The 22,893-nt window shown below is 49.5% G+C and overlaps 5 protein-coding genes across 5 annotated transcripts; 2 read left to right on the forward strand and 3 right to left on the reverse strand.

Annotated features, from left to right (window-relative positions):
- Positions 1–2,871: 2,871 nt before the first annotated feature.
- L3040_007159 (uncharacterized protein) lies at positions 2,872–4,354 on the forward strand (the record flags this gene model as incomplete). Its single annotated transcript, XM_066156174.1, has 5 exons — positions 2,872–3,018; positions 3,088–3,304; positions 3,361–3,894; positions 3,967–4,210; positions 4,309–4,354. 5 exons carry the CDS (start codon positions 2,872–2,874, stop codon positions 4,352–4,354), a joined length of 1,188 nt encoding a protein of 395 aa, XP_066010982.1.
- Positions 4,355–5,376: 1,022 nt separating this feature from the next.
- On the forward strand, positions 5,377–6,718 carry L3040_007160 (uncharacterized protein; the record flags this gene model as incomplete). The annotated part of the gene is made up of 5 exons (XM_007296666.1): positions 5,377–5,394; positions 5,499–5,517; positions 5,587–5,763; positions 5,858–6,026; positions 6,076–6,718. The coding sequence occupies 5 exons, from the start codon at positions 5,377–5,379 to the stop codon at positions 6,716–6,718; spliced, it is 1,026 nt and encodes a 341-aa protein (XP_007296728.1).
- A 6,198-nt stretch (positions 6,719–12,916) lies between these two features.
- On the reverse strand, positions 12,917–17,310 carry L3040_007161 (uncharacterized protein; the record flags this gene model as incomplete). Its single annotated transcript, XM_066156175.1, has 23 exons — positions 12,917–13,032; positions 13,123–13,150; positions 13,278–13,302; positions 13,402–13,443; positions 13,558–13,653; positions 13,702–13,746; positions 13,830–13,843; positions 13,949–14,064; positions 14,164–14,207; positions 14,256–14,279; positions 14,338–14,471; positions 14,592–14,635; positions 14,755–15,149; positions 15,406–15,502; positions 15,552–15,633; positions 15,746–15,930; positions 16,047–16,135; positions 16,247–16,476; positions 16,565–16,609; positions 16,671–16,786; positions 16,843–16,872; positions 17,014–17,022; positions 17,187–17,310. The coding sequence occupies 23 exons, from the start codon at positions 17,308–17,310 to the stop codon at positions 12,917–12,919; spliced, it is 2,130 nt and encodes a 709-aa protein (XP_066010983.1).
- Positions 17,311–18,042: 732 nt separating this feature from the next.
- On the reverse strand, positions 18,043–20,897 carry L3040_007162 (uncharacterized protein; the record flags this gene model as incomplete). Its single annotated transcript, XM_066156177.1, has 4 exons — positions 18,043–18,100; positions 18,161–18,186; positions 18,243–20,619; positions 20,875–20,897. The coding sequence occupies 4 exons, from the start codon at positions 20,895–20,897 to the stop codon at positions 18,043–18,045; spliced, it is 2,484 nt and encodes an 827-aa protein (XP_066010984.1).
- A 596-nt stretch (positions 20,898–21,493) lies between these two features.
- L3040_007163 (uncharacterized protein) lies at positions 21,494–22,604 on the reverse strand (the record flags this gene model as incomplete). Its single annotated transcript, XM_007296669.1, has 3 exons — positions 21,494–22,171; positions 22,228–22,309; positions 22,366–22,604. The coding sequence occupies 3 exons, from the start codon at positions 22,602–22,604 to the stop codon at positions 21,494–21,496; spliced, it is 999 nt and encodes a 332-aa protein (XP_007296731.1).
- Between the last annotated feature and the right edge of the window lie 289 nt (positions 22,605–22,893).

Below are 22,893 nucleotides of genomic sequence, written 5' to 3' on the forward strand. Positions count from 1 at the left end.
CGTACCGTACGGAGCAAAGCAAGCTTAAGCCAACTCCATCCCTCTGCAGTCGGAGGTTTTTTTTTTTTTTTTTTTTTTTTTTTTTTTTTTTTCCTTTTTGTTTTCCCCCTTCGCTTCTTGATTGTTTCCTGGAAGCCGGTGCACCCAGTGGTCGCAGGTCCCAGATGAGGTCTGGATTCCAAGTACCAGGCCCGCGACGTTCGTGACTTTCGGTCATGTACGTCCTGCTCGTATATGTAGATTGGATAGCCGTCGATACCCGTCGTGCGGTCGAGGGTGACCTTTCACGGCCCACGGGGTTCGGGATTCTCCCATGCCCGTGAGCTGATGTTTAGCTGTTCAGAAGCGGTCGCCTCTGTTTCTGGTGCGGGGGAATCCCTCTGTACAGAGTATATGCTTGCGAGAAGTTAGGGAAGTTAGGGGTCATGCATTCCGGAGCGGAAAATAGAAATTGGTGCAGCCAAGAAGCTGAACTTGTTTCTGGTCGCGAATCATGCTTAGTACCGGTACCGTACTTGTACCTTTGTCTGTATCTATATTCGTAGTACAAGTTTACACATGGTAGTAGTATATACTGTATATGATTTACCAGTCGAGTATGGGCATAATATAGTAGTAGGTACCTCCGCTGTGACTACTTACTTGTAGGTCTACCGAGTACGGAGCTACCTACGTACCCCACCACACCACACCACACCACACCACACCACCCATCCATCAGGGGCTCAAGTGCCGCGGAGACGTGTTTTCTCGATCGTCAGTGGCCAGACGGTTCGTCGTTGCTATTGGACGGCGCGGACAGCTGGAGAGTGAGGTCGCATTCCGCGAACAGTGCGGGGTTTGGGGGGGGGGGGGGGGGGGGGGGCTGGGGAGCTGGGGGGCTGGGGTGCTGGGCTGGGGGGTCAGACCGGGGGATTTCAGTGGCGGCAATTTTCTCTTCCAGTCGTTCCAGGACCAGTAGCCACACCCACACCCACACCCACACCCACACCCACACCCACACCCATACCCATACCCATACCCTTACCCTTACCCTAACCCATACCCACACCGGCACCGGCCAGCTGACAGGCAAGACACACGACAGGGCTGAGATTGACCTTGCTGGGTTGGCCGTACCGTGGCCTTGGCCTCTGCTTGTATCATGATCGCTGACCAGGTTCTGCTGGAGAAGAGGAGTTGGGAGTTACTACTAGGAGTTGGGAGTTGGGAGTTGGGAGTTGGGAGTCGGGAGTCGGAAGTCGGGAGTCGGGAGTCGGGAGTCGGGACTCGGACTCGGGAGTCGGACTCGGGAGTCGGACTCGAGAGTTGAGAGTTGAGAGACGTGATGATGGTGATGGGCATCGATCGAATGGATGGAATCGCATTTCGCATTTCGCATTTCGCCGGGGGACGAGCACGAAAGGCCGATGCAGAAAAGGAGATATGGCCACATACTACTCTACGTACGAAGTAAGTACCGGTACTCTCTCTACCTCCCTACCCACCTCCCTTACCTACCGGTACCTCCCTACCTACCTCCCTCCCTCCCTCCCTACCTCCCTACCTCCCTACCTCCCTACCTCCCTACCTACCTAACCTATCTACCTACAGCAGTGGTGGCGTGGTGGCGACGGAGTAGGGCAGCAAAAAAGGTTCTTTCTTGGTACACAACTGCAGTAGGTACCGTAACTGATCAAAAAGTCCGTCCGCACAAGCGAGTCGACCACCCATAACCTAGTCCGTCCTGTCTGTAGTCGAGAGGTAACCCGGGTAGGTCACCCAGGTAGGTAAGCCAGGTACTACTAGTACCTAGGTACCTGCCTAGGTACAAGGCAAAACTTAACCCCTCCTTCGCCTCCCCGCCTGTCGCTCCTCCTGGGCCGGGACCCACCCCGTGGAAGCCATCGAAGCCATCGAAGCCATCGAAGCCGTCGAAGCCATAGAAGCCATGGAAGCCATGGAGCGAACCTCAACCTCTGCACCTCCTGTGGGGAAGGTCACCCTTACCCGTCTGCTCCTCTAGTCTTCTAGACCTCTCTAGTCATGCCAATCTACGGACTCTTCTAGTCTGCCTCTTATCCTTTCTGGGCCTGGCGTCCGCGTGAACCTTTTTTCTCTGCTGCACCGTTGACGCCTTTCCAGACGGGTCTCGACTCCATTCAAATATCTCTCTCACCTCCGTACTCGGTACTTACTCTGCTCACCCCCCTTTCCCCCCCCCCCCCCCTCCCCTCCCTCCCTCACTCTCCCATCTGACTCGTCTCCACCACTAACGAGGCCTCCCCGGGCTCGCAGCAGACTTTGCACTGATCCATTTCCATTTTCATTTCCATCTCAATTTCAATTTCAATTTCAATATCAACTACCGCACTCCCCTTCTCATCTTCCAATCTTTTACCGGACCCAGGCCCTCCTCTATGAATTTCACTCATTCCATCTCGTCTCTCATCTGTCTATCTGTCCGTCTTCTCTCTTCAACCTTCCCTCTCGACCGTTGTCTTTAGTGCCAGGAACCAAGTCCTCGGGTACCCATCGATCAGACGGACAAGACAGCCAGCCAGCCAGAGAGGCAGACAGACAGACAGACAGACAGACAGACATACAGACAGACAGACAGACAGACAGACAGACAGATAGACAGACAGATAGACAGACAGACAGAGAAGCTAGATTTGATACGATATCGGATGCAACTGCAACCGCAACCGCAACCGCAACCGCAACCGCAACCGCAGCCCCATCCAAACTGCCTGTGTCAAGCTTGACCTTTCTACGGCTCTCGATCACTCGTGACCGTGGCCGTCGAAACAGTCCAGGAACGATTGCCGCTCACTGGGGTGGTGGTAGTGGGGCAGTACTGCTTGGGGTTTTCCTTGTCATTTGGAGGAAATGGCCGACAATATGTCGCTTGACAAGAAGGAGCCCGGAGATGGCTCCGAGGAGTCGGTGGGTGTCAACTCCCCTTCTCCAGAGCCTGGGAACGACGCACCGCAAGAAAATGCTGGCCAGCAAAAGAGGAAGGGGGGCCGAAAGCCGGTGTGTTGCTACTATGACCTACCTCTTCGTGACTCCGCTGCCTTCCGCTACCTACTGATTTTTCTACAGATCTATGCCACTTCCGAGGAGCGCAAACAGCGAAATCGGCAAGCCCAGGCTGCATTTAGAGAGCGCCGGACTGAGTACATCAAGCAGCTAGAGGAAACCATTCGAGCTCATGAGACTAATTTGCACACTTTGCAAATTGCCCACCGTGGCGCCGCGGACGAATGTCTCATGCTGAGATACAAGAACTCGTTGCTGGAACGCATTCTCCTGGAAAAGGGTGGGGAGCCCTTTGGGCATCAATGACTATCTACATCTGTTAACATCTATCCCTAGGTATCAACGTACAGGCGGAACTGCGCGCAAAGACGGGGAGCCCTCACCTGGGGCCAACCCACATGCCGAACATGGCCCAGGCACCAACAGCCCAGCGGGCGATGATGAACAGGCATCACCAGGCCAGACGATCGAACTCAAGCATTGCTCCCAAGCTGGAGCCGGGCGCGACTCTTCAGTCGCCTCAGTCGCGCCCGACGCCATCTTCTCACGCCTCTTCCCCCACACCACTCTCCCCTGGCTTCCTTCCCCCGAGTGTCATGACGCCCCCAGCTCCCGACTCGCAGATTCAATATCAACAGCAGCAGCTGCATCAACAGCAACAAAGGCTTCAAGCGGCCAAATTACAACACTCTCAAGGATTGCCAGGGCCCTCCGGACTGGGTGAACATGCTCGAGGAATGGGAGCCCCCGCGGCCTCAGCAGGACCGGGGATCAGCGAGACAGGTACGGGAGGACTGGCCCCTGGTACGGCGTACTACCCGCCGGCGCCCACTGACTACCGAAGTCATATGGAGCATATAAAGCAACTCGGCAAGTTGACCCCTCCCTTTTCACTTTCCTTGTTCGAACTATGTTCGTCCTAGGTTGATTCCGTGAGTACAGAACAGGAGTACGATGCGCAAGCCGACATGGTTGACGATCAAGATCCAGCCGACTCCGGGCCAGGCCCCTACCCCGAATCGATTCCCGCGACGACGCAGCAATACCAGCAGCTCGGCAATCCAGCACAGGGCCAAGGCATAGAACAGGGTGAAAATCCTCAAGGATATGCCTCCATGACACAGCAGCCCATGGAGCCCTACGACCCGATGCTCGACATGGACCCCTTTGGACTTTCTGCTTCAATGTGAGTAACTGTCGAGCAGGTGATGCGTCCCCGCCCAGCGAAATATGGTCTAAACAGATGTGGATCTTACCTGCAGATAGCTGATCGCATTCGCGCAGGCAATTCCCGACTTCCTTTTCTTTTGATACGAGTTCGATGAGATAAGAGCGAAAAAGATACCCAAGGGACGGAAAAGTGTTCGAGAAAATTCGTGGCGTTTTAGAGCATGGGAGCGCGGCATTTACAGCACAGCACAGCATTGTCGGTGTTCGTGGTTTATATCGGAGGGTTGGTGGAGCCTTCAGCTTGGGTCTGGACAACATTTACGGTTGAGAAGGAGGCTCCCGCGCACGAGTATCATTGACGCCAAGCAGGGCTCACTCAGTTGCACACATATACACTGCTTCTATTTTGTACGTTTGGCGACGCCCAAGCCTCGCAGACCTCGTCAAAAGAGAGGAGTACTAGCACGAACGCGTACAGGACGGGGTCATCCAAGACCAGTCCCATTTACCAAAAGCCTCTGTCTGGTTCACCCTCGTGTTGAAAGGAAAGTGGGTGTGTCGAGACGAGAGGCAACTAGGATGTGACCCCGAAGCCGCCTACGAAGTTCATGACTGTCGTGATCTCCCGTGATATAATATGCAGGACCCAATAGGTAGATACTGATTGTCCTATTCCTGGCAAACTTCATACAAAATCTTGTCCTCGACGTTCCCTACAATGGTAGGGGCTGCGCCGAGCACCGTGACCACCGTTCCTGCGTGCTTTTCACTCCTAAGACGGGGGATCCGTAACTCTGCAGCAGGAATAATCTGATCAGCCTCCGAATTTCGTGGATCAAAGCAACGGCAGAACGGGGAATAATAAAGCCCTATGTCTTTAGGGCTTCTCTTGAATTTTCGTTTAAATGCACCTACTAAGCCGCATTCGGACTTAGCGTGCATCCTAGGAGCTTGGGTCGACGAAATTTAGATTCAGTAGTCAACAGGTACCAATTTCTCAAAACCACCTACCACCAACCACCGACCTCTCCCGATCCCCAACACTCCACCTCAACAACTTCTCTCGAGAGACAGAGTCCTAGCAACTAGGAACCTGTCCGTCTCGATCATCCCTCCAACCCTCTCCGAATTGTTCTCTCGGTAGCAAGGCCTTCTTCGGAGGCGCTTTGATAGGCGGACAAGATGTCGGTTGCATCAAAGGTGAGTCTCCGTCCTCCCTCGCTGCATCCAGAGATGTGCGCCAAAGCTCCAGCATCAATGCGAATTGATCATCGGGACCCTCCAGCTGACGTTCTCGCACCTAGAACCTTTACGAGCTTCTCGGTACGCAGAGGCCTGTCCCAATCAAAATCAATCCCCGGGACCACGCGACTAATGAAATGTGACAAATAGGCAATACGCACGATGAGGACTCCGACAAGGAACCCGAGCCACCTGTAAAGGTCATCGACAAGACCCCCGCGAGAACCATCAAGCGTAATGCCGATGGCGTTGCACCAGCTTCCAAGGCTACTGCAGGAACTGAAGGTCGAGGTAGTCGTCGCGGAGGTCTCGCCGGCAATGAAGCTGGTCAGTTGATGCGATGCATATCCGTTTCTCCATCTCAATTGCTCATATGGGGCTCCCCAATTACGCATACCACTAACACGATTACCAACTACAGCTTTCCGTGACCGCAACGCTGGCAGCGCCAACAACCGATCCAAGCCCACAGAGGAGGGCCGACAAGATAGACCTGCCCGTGCCCAGGGATCATACGATGGACGTGGGCGCGGTGGACGTGGTGGCCGAGGAGGTGGCAACTTCGACAGACACAGCCGTGGCGTCGGAGGGTAAGAGATCTTACCCAGCACACCATGGGCCCATATTGACGTTGCACAGCGAGTCTGAGAAACAGGCCAACCACGCTTGGGGCGCCATCGAGGGCGGAGCCGAACTCGCCGATGAGCAAGCTGGCGAAGCTATTGCCAATGCCGAGTCCAAGGAGGCTCTGGCCGGTGATGCCGCACCCACCGATTCTGCCGAGCACGCCGAGGCCGAGCCAGAGGACAACTCCATCAGTTTCGAGGCTTACCAACAAATCTTGAAGGAGAAGAGAGAGGCTCTTGGCGCTGGGGTCCCCGAGGCCCGCAAGGCTAACGAGGGCAGCAAGCAGGACAAGAAGTGGGCAGCAGCCAAGGAGCTTTCCAAGGATGAGGAGGCCGACTTCTTCGCAGCATCTGCCGGGAAGACCAAGCGTGTCAAGGAGCGCAAGGAGAAGCAGGTACTCGAGATTGACCAGCGCTTCGTCGAGGCCCCCGAGCAACGTGGAGGACGTGGAGGTGGATTCCGTGGTGAGGGTCGTGGACGTGGCGAGGGCCGTGGTCGCGGAGGACGAGGCGACTTCCGAGGACGTGGCGAAGGCCGTGGTCGTGGCGGACGCGGTGATGGACCTCCCAGAGGCGGTCGCAGTGGTGCTCCCCGCGGTGGCGCTGCGTCCATCAACACCAGCGACACCAGCGCTTTCCCAAGCCTAGGCGCATAGAGTCTCTTCTTAAGAGCAACCAAAGCCTCCCAACGATCTTCTTCAGCGCGGCTCGAACCTCTCTACGATCCGTCTTAGCGAGCGAATGATCTTCGAGCAAAAATGAGTGTGTGGTTTTGCAACTGGGGGTGGAAAAATGGGTAGTCAAACTTCTTTGAAAAAATGGAAAACTAAACTTGAACTTGCGTGGGCTCTACTCAACGGAAGATGTTAGATTGCGGACTGTTGAATGATCTGAAGGTGTTTCTAGCTGCTACGATGAAAAATATCGTCTTTCTGCTTTGCCTTGTATGTCTTCTTTAGATGATAGATGATGGATGGATTGTGTAAGGTGTATGTGTACGTATCGGTTGACCGGTAAGCAAAGCAGTAGCTGTGACATGGATCTTTTTTAATGACCGTCTAGAGGTGTTTGTGAGTGTATTTCGGAGCCTAGATGTTTTTCTCCTTCTCTAATCTACAAATTTGCTATACTGTTATTCTTTTGATTATGATCTTTCTTTATGGGGGGTTCGACGTGGCTTGAGTTGGCTGCCCTCTAACACTCGTCGGTCGGTCGGTCGGTCGGTCAGTCAGTCAGTCTGGTCTTACTTACCTTGTCTCTCTAGTTGTGTGTGTTTGTATCTGTATATATGTGTGTGTATATATGTGTGTATATATGTTCATGTTCATGTTCATGTTCATATATCCTTCCCCCTTTTTACCTTTCCTTTTTCCAATTCCTTTCCTTTTCCCTTTCCATTCCTTTTCCTTCTTCCCCCCTTTTCCTTTCCCTTTCCCTTCCTTTTCCCCTCTCTTCCCCCTCCCTTCCCTTTTCCTTCTTCCCCCCCCCCCCCCCCCCCCCCCCCCGTTTTTTTTTTTTCTCTTCTTTTCTTTTCTTCTTTTTTTTTTTCTTCCACCACGACCTACACAAATTCTCCCTTTCTCTCTCTCCCTCTCTCTCTCCCTCTCTTTCTCCCCCTCTCTCTCTCTCTCTCCCCCCCCCTCTCTCTCTCTCTCTCTACAGCTAGATAGAGACGCAGTTCGTTCTCTCCGCTACCTGCACGTGGGGCTAGCGAGCTGGAGCGTACGTCGTGAGAAGACCTGGGTGGTTTTTTTGTTTTTGTTGTGCCGGTTGCTGGTTGCTGGTTAGTGGTTAGTGGTTAGTGGTTAGTTGAGCGGGAGGGAGGGCTGCTTGCTGCGTTTCTACGGTGCGTGCTTGGGTTATTTTATTGGGGGGTGGGGTGGGATGGGATGGGGGAATGGGTAGGTGGATAGGTGGATAGGTGGACGGGTGGGTTGGGTCGATGGTAGCGTGCCGTGCCGTGGTGTACCGTGGTGTGGTGTGGTGTAATATGGTATGGTATGGTATAGTATGGTATAGTAGAGTATTAGTAGAGTATTAGTATTAGTAGAGTATTAGTATGGTACTAGTAGAGTATTAGTAAAGTATTAGTATACTTGGAGAGAGTAAGTAGGGCCGTGATGAGAGCGCTCTCTACAGAAATGGTTCTCTCTTTTTTTTTTTTTTTAATTCCTCCTTGGTCTTTGGTGAGGATATTGGGTTGGGTTGTGTGTGTGTGTGTGTGTGTGTGTGTGTGTGTGTGTGTGTTTGTGTGTGTGTGGCTTGGATGTGGCTTGGATGTAATTCTTGTGTAGAAGGAGGAGGAGGAGGAGGAGGCAGGTATGCATACCTAGGTGAGGATATTACCCTTTGGCATTGGGAGTTGCGGACGTTACCTATGTTCTGGCTTGAACTTTTCTCGTTTTTTGGGGCGCGGGGGGGGGGGTTGTTGCGTGCGAAGAACTGTGATGCATAGGCTAGTATGTAGGAGGTATTGGGGTATCTATCTATCCTTTTTAAGTCTTGGGGTGAGGGAGATCAACGGCCGGAGAGGTAAAGGCAAGATAACTAACTCTACTGTCTGGTGTTTGATGTACGACACTGAGACGCCCGCTGTATGTTTTTTTTTTTCTTTTTCTTTTTCTTTTTCTTTTAAGGTGTCGAGCTTTCTCAGTGTGTACGTATGTAGAGCTTGAGGATCAGGGCGTAGCGGGTGCAGCATTTCGTGCAACCGTTTTTTTTTTGTTTTTTTTTTATCTCCTGTGCTACGTATAGCAGCACATCTATACTATGAGTATCGATGAATATTACCTCATAAACACTCTCAGCGGCATAAGGCAGAGCTGACTTCATAAGACTCGGCAAGCTCATAGCCGCCACCGGTGACCACAGCGAGACAGATGGTAATACCTAGTCAGTGCACTCACCGACTCTGTAACCTGCGGACTCTCGGTCACAGTCAGGGCAAAGCAAGTAAGTGTCCTAGGTCAAGCAACTATCCCATTTCAATTATTTCAACTTGTATTGAAATAACTTGGCAACGAATGATGCTATAATATTCAAAACTAAATGCATAGATCGGCGTAATCGAGATCTTTAAGAGTCGAATCAAGTATGAAATCTTTTTATTAACAATCTTATAATCAATGAAGTGAATAATATTTGGTTATGAATTGAATTTGATCGAAAATCAAATATTTTCTATTGAAATTTTTATATTCTTTAATATTAATCGTATCTTGCATTCAGTTTCAATATAAAAACTCGATATTAAAAAAATTCTTAATCAAGCAGACTCGTACAATCTGTTTTTATTATTATAGCTCTTATAATTATTATCTTACTCAAGTTATAAATATGATCGAAAAGTTGACGTTCTTAAATTTTCGCTAAATCGTCCGAGCTTTTTCCGCTTCTACGATTGTAATTTTTACGTAATAGAGTATTATTTCACTTATTTCAAATGATAAAAATATATAATATTTTTTACAAGTCAAATATAATTCACTCATCTCAATTCGTATATCTCTAATTTATTGTTATTATTTTTTGCGTTACTGACTTGTTTTTACTACAAATTGCGATTTTCGATTCTTTTCGATAAAGAACCAATTTTTTTTTATTTTTTTTTTACGATTTGCAACTTGATTAACTTGATAATAAAAAAAGCTCTATCGATAAAAATTGAATGCATTAGTCGGCGGAATCAAGCTCTTTGGAGGTATCAAATTTTAATATCATAGCTTTGTTCGTTGCTAAGTTATTTCCAATACATGTTGAAATACTACGTACTACGTATTTAAAACGGGACACTTGCTTGACCTGGGACACTTGCTTGCCGTGACTGTGACCGAGCGCCCGCAGGTTACAAAGTCAGTGCACTGACTAGCGAGGGATTCTTTGTACCGATAGTACCCGTAACATCCTCCCCCTTCCAATCAGCCCCGCGCTCGGATGCGACTTCGGAAACCGAATCTCGACGCCGTGACCTTCCCCGAGGGGCACCTTCCTTACCCGTTACCGGATTCTCGCTTCCCATTCGCCCCGTGGCTTGACCTGCACCGGGGCAACGTTCTACCTCCCGGTACCTCCGCGAGGCGCGCGCAGAAGCCGGCTGCTAGTAGTACTACTACTACGTACATGTCAACATCCTCGTCCTAGGCCGCAGCCGCTACCGGCCCCTCAAGAGCTCGGGGGTATGTACTACTACGTACGGGTATCCGCCCCTCGGCTTCACCGACGACATCATCCTGCGCTGCGTCTCCTGTTGCGAGAGACCCCGCTCTGCATCTTTACTCGGGAGATAGAAGCGGCGGAGGTCGTGTGGCAACCAAGCAACCATACCATACCATTCCATACCATATCCCCTCCTCCCCGATTCTCACAACTGAGACTGTTCGTTCATGTTCACGAGGGGTCTGGTTGATGCTCGCCGAGCCGAGGGACGTTTTCGCTGCTGATCTTCGTATTGTATCGTATTGTATCGAATCTGAACGGTAATTCAGAGGGGAGCGGGAGATGGGTGTGTTGTTGCGGGCTGCGGTTTGCGGTTTTGCTCAGTAAGGGTGCTAGCAGGTGGTGGATCTCGCGAGGGATTGAACGATAGTGTTGCTAGGTAGGTAAGTAGGTGGGAGAAATCTCCTCCTCGTACTCCTACTACCTACTACTGCTGCTACTCCTCCAGGTATATCTACCGTTCAAGTCTGAAACCCCCTACAGCGGGTACTTGGATGGGTGATGGAGGTGAGCGAGCTAACGCCAGGTTGTCAGTCAGTGAAGTGGCTGCTGGCAGGAAAGCGTCGAGCTTGAGCTTGAGCCTGAGCCTGAGCCGAGATTGAGACTGAAGTCGAGGTGCGAAATCGTGTAGTTCTCACTAGCTCATCAGCACGTCTACCTAGTCCTCGAGATCGAGGGTGTGACTGGTGAAGCACGTAGATATTCAAGGCAGGTTTGCATCATGCGCTTTACCCACCGCATACCTATTTGACATGCGTCTAAACGCAATACACAATGCCTCCATCACCTTCTCGTAAGAAAAAAAAAAAAGAAAAAAGAAAAAACACCATAGCCGGAGATTGCTCGCCTAGGTAATCGTCGGTTTCCTTAAATTTCAATTCGAAAGAATTGACCGACTTGCTCCTTTTTTAACGACTAGAAAACCAATCAACGATCACATCATAATTATTTCTGTATAGAAAGATGCGCCGTACTTCTTTAATTTTGACATCAATCAACTAATCGAATTTCAATGACAAGTTGTTATTCCTTCATTGTATTAAGTTAAAGTAGTAAAAATGGTACTCTTGAAAATATATATATATATATATTTCGATTTTACTTACCAATGAGTATATATCAGAATTTGCCGCGATAAATACTAGAATAAGCGAGGAATATCAAAAGAATACGTGCATCATTACCAATATTTTTACTTGATCATTGAATACCTGTAGCGATATACTCTGTTAAATCATCTCTTTTCCATCTATCGGACGCTTTTTTCTTTTTTTTTTTTAATAAAGGTTGTGATTATTAAGATATTCGCAATAAAGAAGTAAATTGGGGGGCTACGATTCTTTACCTATACGAGGTGCCCTTGCCGAACCTTCAGCTCTTTCTCTTTCTTTCTCTTACGGTAGTACGAAAGATAAAGAGTCTAAAGAGCCGAAATGGAATCATCGATATGCGACGTCTCTTCGAAAAATTCTCTTTTATCAGCGAATCGATTCCGAACCTCCCTTTTCCTTCTTCTCGAATACCACGCTGATTACGATCTATACTTGACGGGCATACCGACTGAAAAGACTAAGAGGATTTGCGATAGAAAAAGAACGTGTATAAGAGATAGGATAAGAAGGGCTTTGTTCGATTGCTCGAAAACACGGTACTGCGCTTGCGAAAAAGCGTTTTGCAAATATATCGGCTTTATTTAAAAGGCTACGAACGCGAGCCTTCTTAGCTTTACGACGGAAAAAAACGATGTTTGTATTATACGGATCGAGGCCGCTCGTAGGGCCACACGTATTCGATAGTTGTCGAAAGAAAACTCGACGCATAATACTATGAATTGCTTTGAAAAGGTTTATAAGTGTTTAGCTATTTAACAAGAGGTTTTCTTTAACGTGGTTTTTACTCTCGATTAAATAGTACTTTGTATATAATTCCTTTACTTAGCACGTCGCCGTATCTTATATAAGGTCTCCAAGGTTTAAGCATTGCGTTTTAAATACCCGCCCGACGTTGATAAATATAATAACAACAACAACAATAACAATAAGTAAAGTCGAATTATATAGGACAGTTTTTACTTGTTTATTTTCATTCCATCTCAATATATCAGATCATCACAAATAAATGCATTTTCATGATTTTAATTCATATTTACAAAGCAAAATTTTGTAAGCATACAAATATAATTTTTTTATTTATTTATATTTATATTGATAGTTGTTGTTTGATAAGTGGTAGACCGTTACTGTCCCGCCTTGGTGGTTGCGCCAGCTCGGGATTTTATGATAAATTAAATTCAAGGGAACCGACGATCAGGTACAATTGGAATCAGATCTCCAAGTACAACGGGGTAGGCAAAAGTATATTATCTTTGCTTGTAAGAAAAGGAACGGGATCTAATATCAAAATATTCTTCATCTTGCAAGTGCTTTTTTTCAATTTATTATACCAACTCGTATTAGCTCTGGTAAATACGGAAATGTTCCTTATCGGTTAAATATTCAAATTCAACATCAATATCAACGTCAAATCACATCCGAAATCTGGGAAAATCTCCGATTTGTAGACTCATTCTGAAGTTCTATGGCCTTGATCTTTTTATCACCTGTGTGATGGGGGGCAGCGTTGAGCTCTCTCTTCAGTCATCACTCCTCGCTTTCAGCACCACTAGCAGGGACCCGGGTACCTGCTTCGCCCATCTGCTTAATGCTCCTTTCGATTTTGGCGTAGGCCCATTGGAAGCTGGGATACAGGAAAGGTCCTGTGATGAGATATCAGCAAGCGCAGTCATAACCTAGGCGCGAGAAATTCGCCTCAAGTCAGCTATGGGAACTGAAATCGTTAGACTTACTCATATCAAAGCGGTTATCGTCTACGCCCTTTACCACAGTTAGTTTTGGCAAATTTTCAAGGTCAAGGGTTTTGGTCTCCAAGACCTAATCCTAAGAAAGGTCTTGCGATCCGGAATCCAAATTCTTTGGAATTCAGATGAGAATTGATACGTACATAAGCCTCCATGTGGTACGCCGGACTACATATTGAAGTTCGTCGTTAGCTTTCTTGAATCTTGATCATTCTCGAGAGAGGGGAAAAATCGCTCCATGTGACCCAGTAGGAGATTTCCACTCACGTAATTGTCGTTTGTTTGTGACGGTTGATCGAGTAATTCCAGCTGTAAGAATTTAGTATACGAAAAACACAATATCTTACGATCAAGATCAGGACCAATATAATAATCAATCCTGGTCCCAGATCTCTAGTATTTGGAATTTGGGAAGATACGAACCTGAAGAATCGAACTTTCTCGTAGATTTGCTGCGGTGACAGCTTATCAGTCCAAAGGTGCAACAGTTTCTCAAACATTCCATAAGGGCCCAATTTGCTGGTAGCTGTCAGCAGCCGTATTCCAAACGCGACGCATTCTACTGACTTTATTTTCCTCAGTCGGCCAAAAACACTGAGCTCGTCATACGTTCTGATGCAGATGTTTGGGTCAGTATTTCTTCTTTGGGGCTTGGTTTAAGAGTAATATTCAGGGAAATTTCGGGAGGTGCTTACATTCCCATATCGGCCTATACACACATATTCGAGTCAGCATGCCTCGTTTAATGGTACTCAAAAGTGACACTAGAGGAGATGCTCAAGGCCAGACCGAGGAAGAAAAGGTTAATACTGACCTCGTCCGACTGAACATAAGAGTCCGTCAATGGCTCTAGCTCTGCCGTTGGAGGCGCAGACAGAAAGCCTTGGAGGTCAAGTCCAAAGTTCTCCTTCAGAGAAGCCCAATAAATGACTAGCATAATCGATGTTTAGTGAAAATTTTCCAGATAATTTAGGAAGCACTTTAGAAGCTAGAAGCAACTAGGCTCGATAATAGAGCTTCGCAACTTACAGCTTTTGAGATCTGTCTTTGATATTCCACCGATGGGGTTGATACTGGTAGCGGTTAGAGGGGCCATAGATATTGCTTTGGAAGTCACTTACTCGGCTGAAGAGCAGTCGTATTTTCTGTAATATACTGTAAGTATCGGAGCCTCCGTTAAAATAGCATTGGAGCGATACGTACGTCAAATAGCCTCTGAGGCTTTCATCCACATTGGCGCTCCCAAGCACTAATAGTGACCCAGGTGCTCCTTCTCGGCGGCCTCTGCTTTGAGGGAGGATTTGAGCTAAAGCGTATGCATTGACCATTCTAAGTCGCTACGATAAACAGAGGAGTCAGCATTTTCCATATCAAGAGTAATTGAGAGGAAGATAGAAGACACTTCTTAATCTTCAAGAGATTCGAAGGGGGAAATCACGGGCTCGCTTAATACTTACTGCTTGGATATTTTGTAGAACAAGGTTCTCGACCTTGGTTCCTCCTGTATACAGGTATATGAGTCAGTAAGTCTCTTTGGTGGTGTCTTAATCATTCGTGGCAGGGTAAAAGATCAGGAGCCAGCTGAGGAACGGAAAGTTCGCTGAGGAGACAAACGCATACCTGCCGTCTTGAACTTGGGTTCGGTGCCAGTATTTTCAGCCAGGAGCTGAACCTGTGCTTCATACACGGGGTCAAGGTTGAAAGAGATGTGATGAGCACCAATCTCCGCAGCGAGCTGTTCAGCCCGAGCGCGAGTCTCAGATGATGACATCTTCTCCATCCCCATGTACGCGGTACAGAATATGCGGTTCGCGATCTCCTGTGGAGTTTTGGGAACGAAGCTACTGTCCAGCTCTTCTCCAGAGATGCGGTGCAGATCCGCAAGAACCTGGCGGTTTCCTGATTCGATGGATTGTAATACCAAACGTGTCATGGAATGGACTATGACAGCAGTAGCGCACGAATCGATCCCCCCGCTGAGAGGCAGAAAGTACCCTGCTTGTTTCGCTCGACGTCTGTTCAGGAGTTTAGTACGTCAAAAATAATCATGATCGGGACCAGAATTAGAATCAATGAGGGATTATCCTGATCCCATATCACAGACTCGTTCACGGTGGTAAAACACATACAGATAATCCCAGAGATAACACGCAGGGCCACTATCCATTTGAATCTCGCAGTCAGTATTGCTTCTTCAGGGTATATTTGGAGTATCTCGACTTCAATCTTTGTTTGCAAGAGGGCAATGCGCTACGAGAAGCTGACACTTACAAAGCAATTTCCTGTTGTGGGAGAAGGTACTTGACGGGCCGAGGTGTTGTAGGGTGTAGTGAGAGATCAATCTCATCCCCTTCTCTAGACATTGAAACTGGGAGCATATTAGATCCTCTCATCTGCACAGAGCACGGGAGCCTGACCATCCACGTTTACACGCTCATAACTTTGCTGTGCCAGCGCTTGCATCGCTCTGGATTGCTGATCACGATATGCTCTGATGTCCTGATCAACACTTTAGTATATCGAAAACACAATGTCTCAGGATTGATGATAGGAATAAAGGATCTGATCTCACGATCCCAGACCTTTGACAGTTTTAAGCTGGGATTCGTACCTCCAAATCAACAGTCGCTGTAATAACCTCAGTGTCCTCTAGCGAAAATTGAGAACCCTGAGCCAGCACTTGCCCATTGAGAATGATGAGTGCGCATCCGTCGTAATACAATCTGTCTCCATCGCATCCTTGCAAGTTTGCATATAAGTAGAGACCGCCGCATTTCAATGTCGCAGAGACGATCACTAGGTGACGGGAAAGTCAGCTATTAGTAGGCTAAAAATGTTTCGGGCAGACGAAAAGACATGTCCGCAGAGTATTTTGATACAGAAGAGGAGACTTCGGATCGCCCAACACCTACGCTCTACTCTCGTGTTCAGTTTTCTAAGCTCATGATGTGATCCGGAGGAGTTTGTGAAAATCTCCGCTCCATCTAAGCCCATACCAATGCTAGGTAAAAAGTGAGTCAGCATTTGCCATATCAAGAGAGTCTCAAGAGAAGAATAAGAAATATCTTGAGACATTCAAAGAGATGAAGCCGTAGGCTATAATGATACTTACTGAGGAGAATTTGGAGTGAACAGTTCTTCGCATGTTTCGCAACCGATGACAGTGTCTAGCGTAGAAACGAGAGCATCGCCAATTGGCGCAGTCTTCTGGCCATTTATCTTCCGTATAAGGCGCGGCAGGTAGTGTTCCTCTACGATCCTAGCACCCCTCCACGGAGTAAAGTAACGGCTTTCATAGTAATTCCCGTCATTCGCAAGCGCCAGCTTAGGTCGAATGAGTTGCTGGTAATGATGAGCATCTGAACAAAACCGTGGTCGATGGCCGCCGTTTGTTGGAGTAGAAATGGTCAGGAGGAAACCGGGCACATACGATTTGCTTATTGTAGATTATGATACGACAATTATATCTCACAGACTAGATGGATCCGAGGGTCAGAAAGGTCACAATCGTGAGGCGTGCGGAGCGGTGCACCAACCTTATGCTTGACTGGCATACCGACGTCGATCAGAATGTCTTGGCATTCGGGGTGTTGCATGAGTTGTGCAAGAGCCTCCCAAGAATGCAAGATTGTATCATCCTCAAGGAAATGATCTAAGTTATCATCAGTTCTGATTGCAACCATGAAACTGTAGAGCTTGAAAACTGACCTAAGCATCCATATCCGGGAATCTCGAGCTCTGGTGGTACCGATGTTTGAGTCAGCATGCCTTTTTTTGAGAGAGTTTCAATAGCGATTCATGAAGACGAGGGAAACCTCGAAAGTGATTGCTCAGGATTAGGCTACAGGTGGAACGTTTTCCTTAGAGATAGGTACTGACCTGGGCCGACTTTATCATGAAATTAGCATGGTGAATCCCTCATAAGCTTAGAGGAAAGAAGTGCAGAGATGAAGAGCGGTCTCAAAAGCCAAATGGTTTCGAATTTGTATGGTTCCGAGGGTAGGAAAGGAGCCCTCCAATCCGGAGCATCAGCGTAGAAAGAAGCAACTTACCTCTGAGACTTGCGCCAGCTTGCTTTGCCTTGACAATGCTCTCGATGATTCGCGCCAGATTGCCTTCGAAATCCAAGGCCCACTGGTTGAGACTACAAGTGGCAACGGTGATGAGGTGGCCCATCTTTTCGGCGCTGTTTGCGTGCAGATTTGGATATGTGGGTTGAGTGTAGGTTATAGATTGTATTGATTGTAACAATATCTCACCCCACGTGACGACAGTCAGTCACTGAGATGATGCTAAGCGTGCTTAGGTAACGCGTAACGTATGGGCTCGTCCCCCAACGAGCTCTCCTATAGATGACTGACATAGGTATAGTATCAATTTCCCATCTGGGTAAGAGACCGATCAAGATGTTACTATCTCAAGCTGTTTAACCTATCCTACCTGCCCATGCTACTTACTACCTACCCCTTTCCAAATCCCAACATTCATTCATACAACATAAATCATACCCATGAGCAAGCAAGCGAGCAAGCGAGCAAGCAGGCAGGCAGGCAAGAGCCCGTACATAAACCAAACAGCCCAGCATCAGAAAAAGCCAACATCCCAAGGGAACCGCGCCCCCCCCCTTTCTCAACACCCCTATATTCAATACCGACAATTAAAAGCCATGCAAAAGAATCATAGCAACAACATGTCATACCATACTATACTGCTACTACACATCCTCGTCAGCCTCCCCATTCCCGGCACTTAGCAAATCAGCCAGCCAGCAGCGTAAAATCATCATCGGCATCTCATTGGGGTAGAAGAAAAGATGGGGAAAAAACCCTTCACTACTCCTTCCCTCTCCTCCCCGAACACCATCCATCGTACGTACGCACGCCGTTAAGCAAAGACCAGACTTCGAGATCATTTCTTCCTACCCCTAGAAGTAACCTCCCCCTTCTCCCCAATCTTCAGCGTAACCCTGCAGGCAGGACAGTACCATTTCGTAGTTCGTGGCAGGACTTCGTTCAGGCCAACACACTCGAGATGGAACCACTCTATATCGCACTTTTGCACTCGCGTGTCAGCAACATTCTTCGTCAGAGCTTCGGGAGAATGCTTACCTTGTTCTCACACGCAACCATCGTCCCAAAACTAACACGGTTGCAGAGACAGTAGCGCGGCTCGTTGGGATCGATAATGTTACCCTCGTCATCAACCTCCTCGAGCGTCTCCTGAACAGCGCTTCCCTCGCGTCCGTCTTTCTTTCCCTTTTTGGTGTGGGCCTTCTTGCGCGTTGCGCCCTTACGCTTATTCACGCTCACCGAGGCAGAGCCTTCACAGCTGGTAGTGACGACTCCAGGAGCGGGTCGCTTGGAGCCTTTGCTGGCTTGGCGAGGCTCAGGAGCTGGCGTGTTGCGGGCGGTGCTGGTGCGACGAGGTCGTTCACTCGTTGAGGATCCCGTTAGTGGAGCTGGCTCGATACTGGCGGCCGTGCTGCGAGATGATGTTGGCAGCTTCAGGGTAAGTGGATCCGGGGCATCCGTAGAGGCTATCGTCGTACCAGACGCCGAGGTTCGTCGAGGTCGAGTGTTGATAGAGAGCTCGGTGGGTTTAATCTCCTTCTTGACAACCTTCTTTGGCTCTTTGACTGGTGGCAATATTGGCGTTGAGGACTTCTTGTGGGACACGACGGGACGGGGCAGAAGCGTTGGATCTGCAGGCACCTCTGTCTTCGGCATTTGAAGGGCAGCAACCTCAGACGTGACCGATGCTGCACTCTCTGGAGGTAATATGGGCGAGACTTGCTTCGTCGGAATTCCTTGAGGGACAGGAATTGGCGTCTCCGTCTTGGATCTCTTGGGCCCGGGCCTTACTGATCTAGCGGCTGCATCTCCTTCGCCCATTTTATCGCTCTCGAGCCCTGTCACGGAGGGCTCCCTTTTCCTCTTTCGTGCCGGCGTTTTACTTTTATTTGGTGTCTTTGCCGTGGACTTATTATCAGGGCTTTGTCCGAAAAGAGTACTCATGAGGTGAGCAGCTTGAACTACCTTGCGAGCAGACTCCTCGGCTTCATCAGCGGCTTGCTTAGCCATCTCCTTAGCATTGTCTCTTTTCAACTTCTTGGCCTCATTCAACTTCATACCACGATTAGCCATCAGGTGTTTTGATCCCTTCAGGGCCTCAACGCTGATTGCTCCCTCGGCATGGACCGTCTCTCCTCTAAGCTGCGGTGGCTCAGGTTCCGTGAACGGCACCCCAGCTTCTGCGGCCTCTGCTTTAAGCGCTAGATATGCCTCAATACCACGTCCGCGTTCCTTCAGCTCACGGAAGATCATGGTATCGCTTGGAGCCCATATAGCATTCTTCTTCATTCTCTTTCTCAGGATAGCCAGCTCCCAAGCATTCAGCTGCAACCAAGGCAAGTGCTCGTCCCCCCTCACTGCATGCGGAGGAGGTGGCTGAAGCTTTGCTAGAGCATTGCTTGTCGAGATGCCTGCAACCGCACTGTGTACATTTGTGCCCATATGCCCAGGAGGTCGGGACGGGCGTGGTGGCTTGTTGGCATCATTTACGTGATTGGTATTGGAACTCTCCTTCTTTTTGGAAACTTTCAGCTTGATCTTAGGAACTGTTGCCGCAGGCTCTGCAGGTGTAATGCCTCGTGGCGTGATCGCCTCATCCACCTCAGAAGCGCTCGCATCCGACTCTGATCCATAGGACTCGTAATCAAGCTCATAAGGCGCAAGAACTTCTCCCGGCACTGTGATACGAGGAGCACGGTGCTTGCGATTACGTGCTGGCGCCTGATTACCAGAGCCATCTACTCTCAATACTATCTTCGGTTTCATGGTTGTAGGTTTCGCCTCCTGTGGCACTGGACTTGCTTCTCTGGAGGGGGGATAGTTCTCCGCCATCTTCTGCAGCTTTGCCAATATGTTCTGCGCCCGGTTGTAGTGACGGTCGACATTCTCAGCCATGCGAGTGGCCTCCGCATGTGCCAAGGTACGGGCACTGACAGCCTGCTCCAGATTCTCAGAGATCTCCGCGCGGAGCTTGACAGCATCTGGCTTCTTGCCCGGCGATAGATTCGGAAGGTTTCCATACGTCTTGGTGAGTTTGTGGACACTGCCAGAGGCATCGATGTACGTCTGATCGAGGTTGCGGATGAGGGTCAGGGAGCGGATCATGTCGGCGGGGAGGTACTCTGTGAAATCGAGGAAGTCGGTGACGGTCGCCTGGGCGTCAGGGTCAGTGGGCAGATGGAGAGTCTCCATGCTCGCATTCAGGTTCGACATGGACTGGAATGCCTCAGCGATCTTGCCCTTGTTGCGCCGGGAGCCTGGGGAACCACTCTCGAGAGCGACGTCCATGGCTGAGCTGCTGGGCGCCATCTGAGGTGAGGATAGCCGGTGGTGTTGATGATCAGAGGTGGGCACGGCGAGGTCTTGCTGTGGCAGCTTGATGCGACAACTCCAGATGCCCGAGCCATTAAGCCATCTGCAGATGTCGCCGGTCAGCAATTATACGTTGAGGTTCGAAATAATAGCCTACGCCAGCGCCCACGCCAACAGCAAGGCTTGTGGAGGACGCGAGCTGGGCGGAGATCTAGCGCTCGGATATCCCTGCAGCACAGCTGAGCTCCACACTGACACCGCGAACTCTAAACAAAACAAGGGAAGGCGACGGAGGCGGCGGCGGTAACGGGAGCGCGAGAACGAAGAGGATAAATATGAGGGTTGAATCGTGACGTACCTTCTGGACGCGTCGGAGGCCATCGTATTATGGTCCATGTAGTGTTATGGGGGCGTGTAATGAATGAGAATGATATGAAGAGGGAAATGATAGTGGTCGCGAAAGGTGAAGCTGGGAGAGCTGTCCACAATCTAATCAGATCGCGCTTGGGGGTGTCGTGTCTTTTCTGGGTCAAGTGACCCTCGTCCTTCCCGATCGATGTATACAGGAAGGAAGGTAAGTGAGTAGGTACTTGTCAGTAAGTATGTCAGTAAAGCAGTAAGATACATAAGGTTGGGCGAGCTGGAGCGAGGGGCGTCCGGTTTCATTTATTCGCGTCTTGTATCAGGTCCACCGCAAGTTGTGATTCATGCTTCGACTCTTTCTCGAGGGTTTTCAGTTCATCATTGTCAGTAGGTCGATAAGTACATACAGACAGAGTACAGTCAGTTAGTCGCTGGTGGCCGCCCACGCTTATTTATCCATCCATGGTATCAGCCCCCTCCCCTCAGCATGAACTCCACCCATCCACTAGCCACATGGAGACCGACCCCCAGAGCTGCCGAACAAAACAAACGTATCTCGTACTCCGCGTAATCGCATCATGTCATTTCCCGGTATCTTAAATGTCCCAAGTCTCTCACACGGCGCTCACCAAACCAAGGGCAACACCAGTAAGCCCAGCTGCAGCAACCCACACCCCGGAATAGACCACTGCACCCATGACTTCGACGCCTTCAACCGTGACGAAAGTCTGCACAAACGTATTGAGTCCCGTAACCAGCATGACCGTAGCTGTCCTCTTGATCACCACCTTCGTCCTGGCGCTGAACCCCCACACGTTATGCCAGAACGTATCTGCCAGCGTGGCCGTCTCCGGGTTGAACGCGGCGTTCTTCGCATCTCGAGAAGAGGGCGCAAACGTAACAGCAGGGGTGAAGATGAACGATCGCGCAGCTACACCGAGTACGAGCGTCGTTGGGAGGATGGCTACGAAAGAGGAAGCATACGCAGCCGTCATGGAGGGGATGCCCTCGAAGTACGTGGCCAGGTAAACGGGCAGAAATGTAGCGTAGGACGTGTAAACGGTGACCGCGTAGATCAACGCTACCAATCCCGTGGTCAGCGCCTGGATCTCGTAGGATGTAACGATGTCGGCATTAGGTACTGGGACCGAGTATTTCGACGAAGAGGCCGAGTGAGCCAGGGAAAGCGGGCGTAGGATTCGGAAAGGGATGTATGTAGTGAGCGCATCGATGACGAGAGAGGATGCGACAGTCGTAGAGGCGACATGGTAGAAAGATCCAAGAAGATACAGCTACGCAGCATTAGCAGATGCTCGCAGGCGCAGAGGCGTTCTCCATATCATCCTACCGGGGGACCATGGGACAGCAAGCTCAAGGAAGCAAGATCATAGCCATCATAGTTTCCAAACCAGCCCAGCGCAAGCTCAAACCTGCCATGTCCCGTAAGTAGTCGATTGTGATACGCACTGGCCGACAGGCAACTCACGTCCTAAACAAAACCAAAGCCCAAACCTCCCACCACTCCTGGCGGCTCCGCGAAACCCTACCCAGGTCTGCCTTCATATAATCCGGGGTGAACGAGTAGAGTAGCGACGAGAGCATCAGGCTGAGGACGACGACGAGGGGAAATCGCAGGACCGCTGGGATCTTGGATGACCGAATGTACGCGTCGCCTTGCACAACCACCGAGATTGCCTTGTCGGCAAACCGGCTGGTGGAAGCCATTGCGATATTTCCTCGCTGGTTCTAGAAAGAATTATCGAGGAAGAAAGAAGGGGGAGAGTTTGCGCTGCTGGAGCCGCTTGGTTGGTGATGTCGATGGGGTTTGTGTGTGGAGTTTAAAGTTGAAGTTCGAATTCATGTTGATGATGCCCTCTGTTTACTCGTCGGGCCCGGTTATTGTCACATAGACGTCACCACCTGTACCTAGTGAGAAATGTTGTATCTAGCAAACGGGTAAGTTCTGTAAATCAAAATTCTGCGTCTCTGCTTTTTCGTGTTCCTAATACCTACA

Source organism: Drepanopeziza brunnea, assembly GCF_022702325.1.
Source record: "Drepanopeziza brunnea f. sp. 'multigermtubi' strain 214-2 chromosome Unknown ctg12, whole genome shotgun sequence".
NCBI classification, from domain to species: domain Eukaryota; kingdom Fungi; phylum Ascomycota; class Leotiomycetes; order Helotiales; family Drepanopezizaceae; genus Drepanopeziza; species Drepanopeziza brunnea.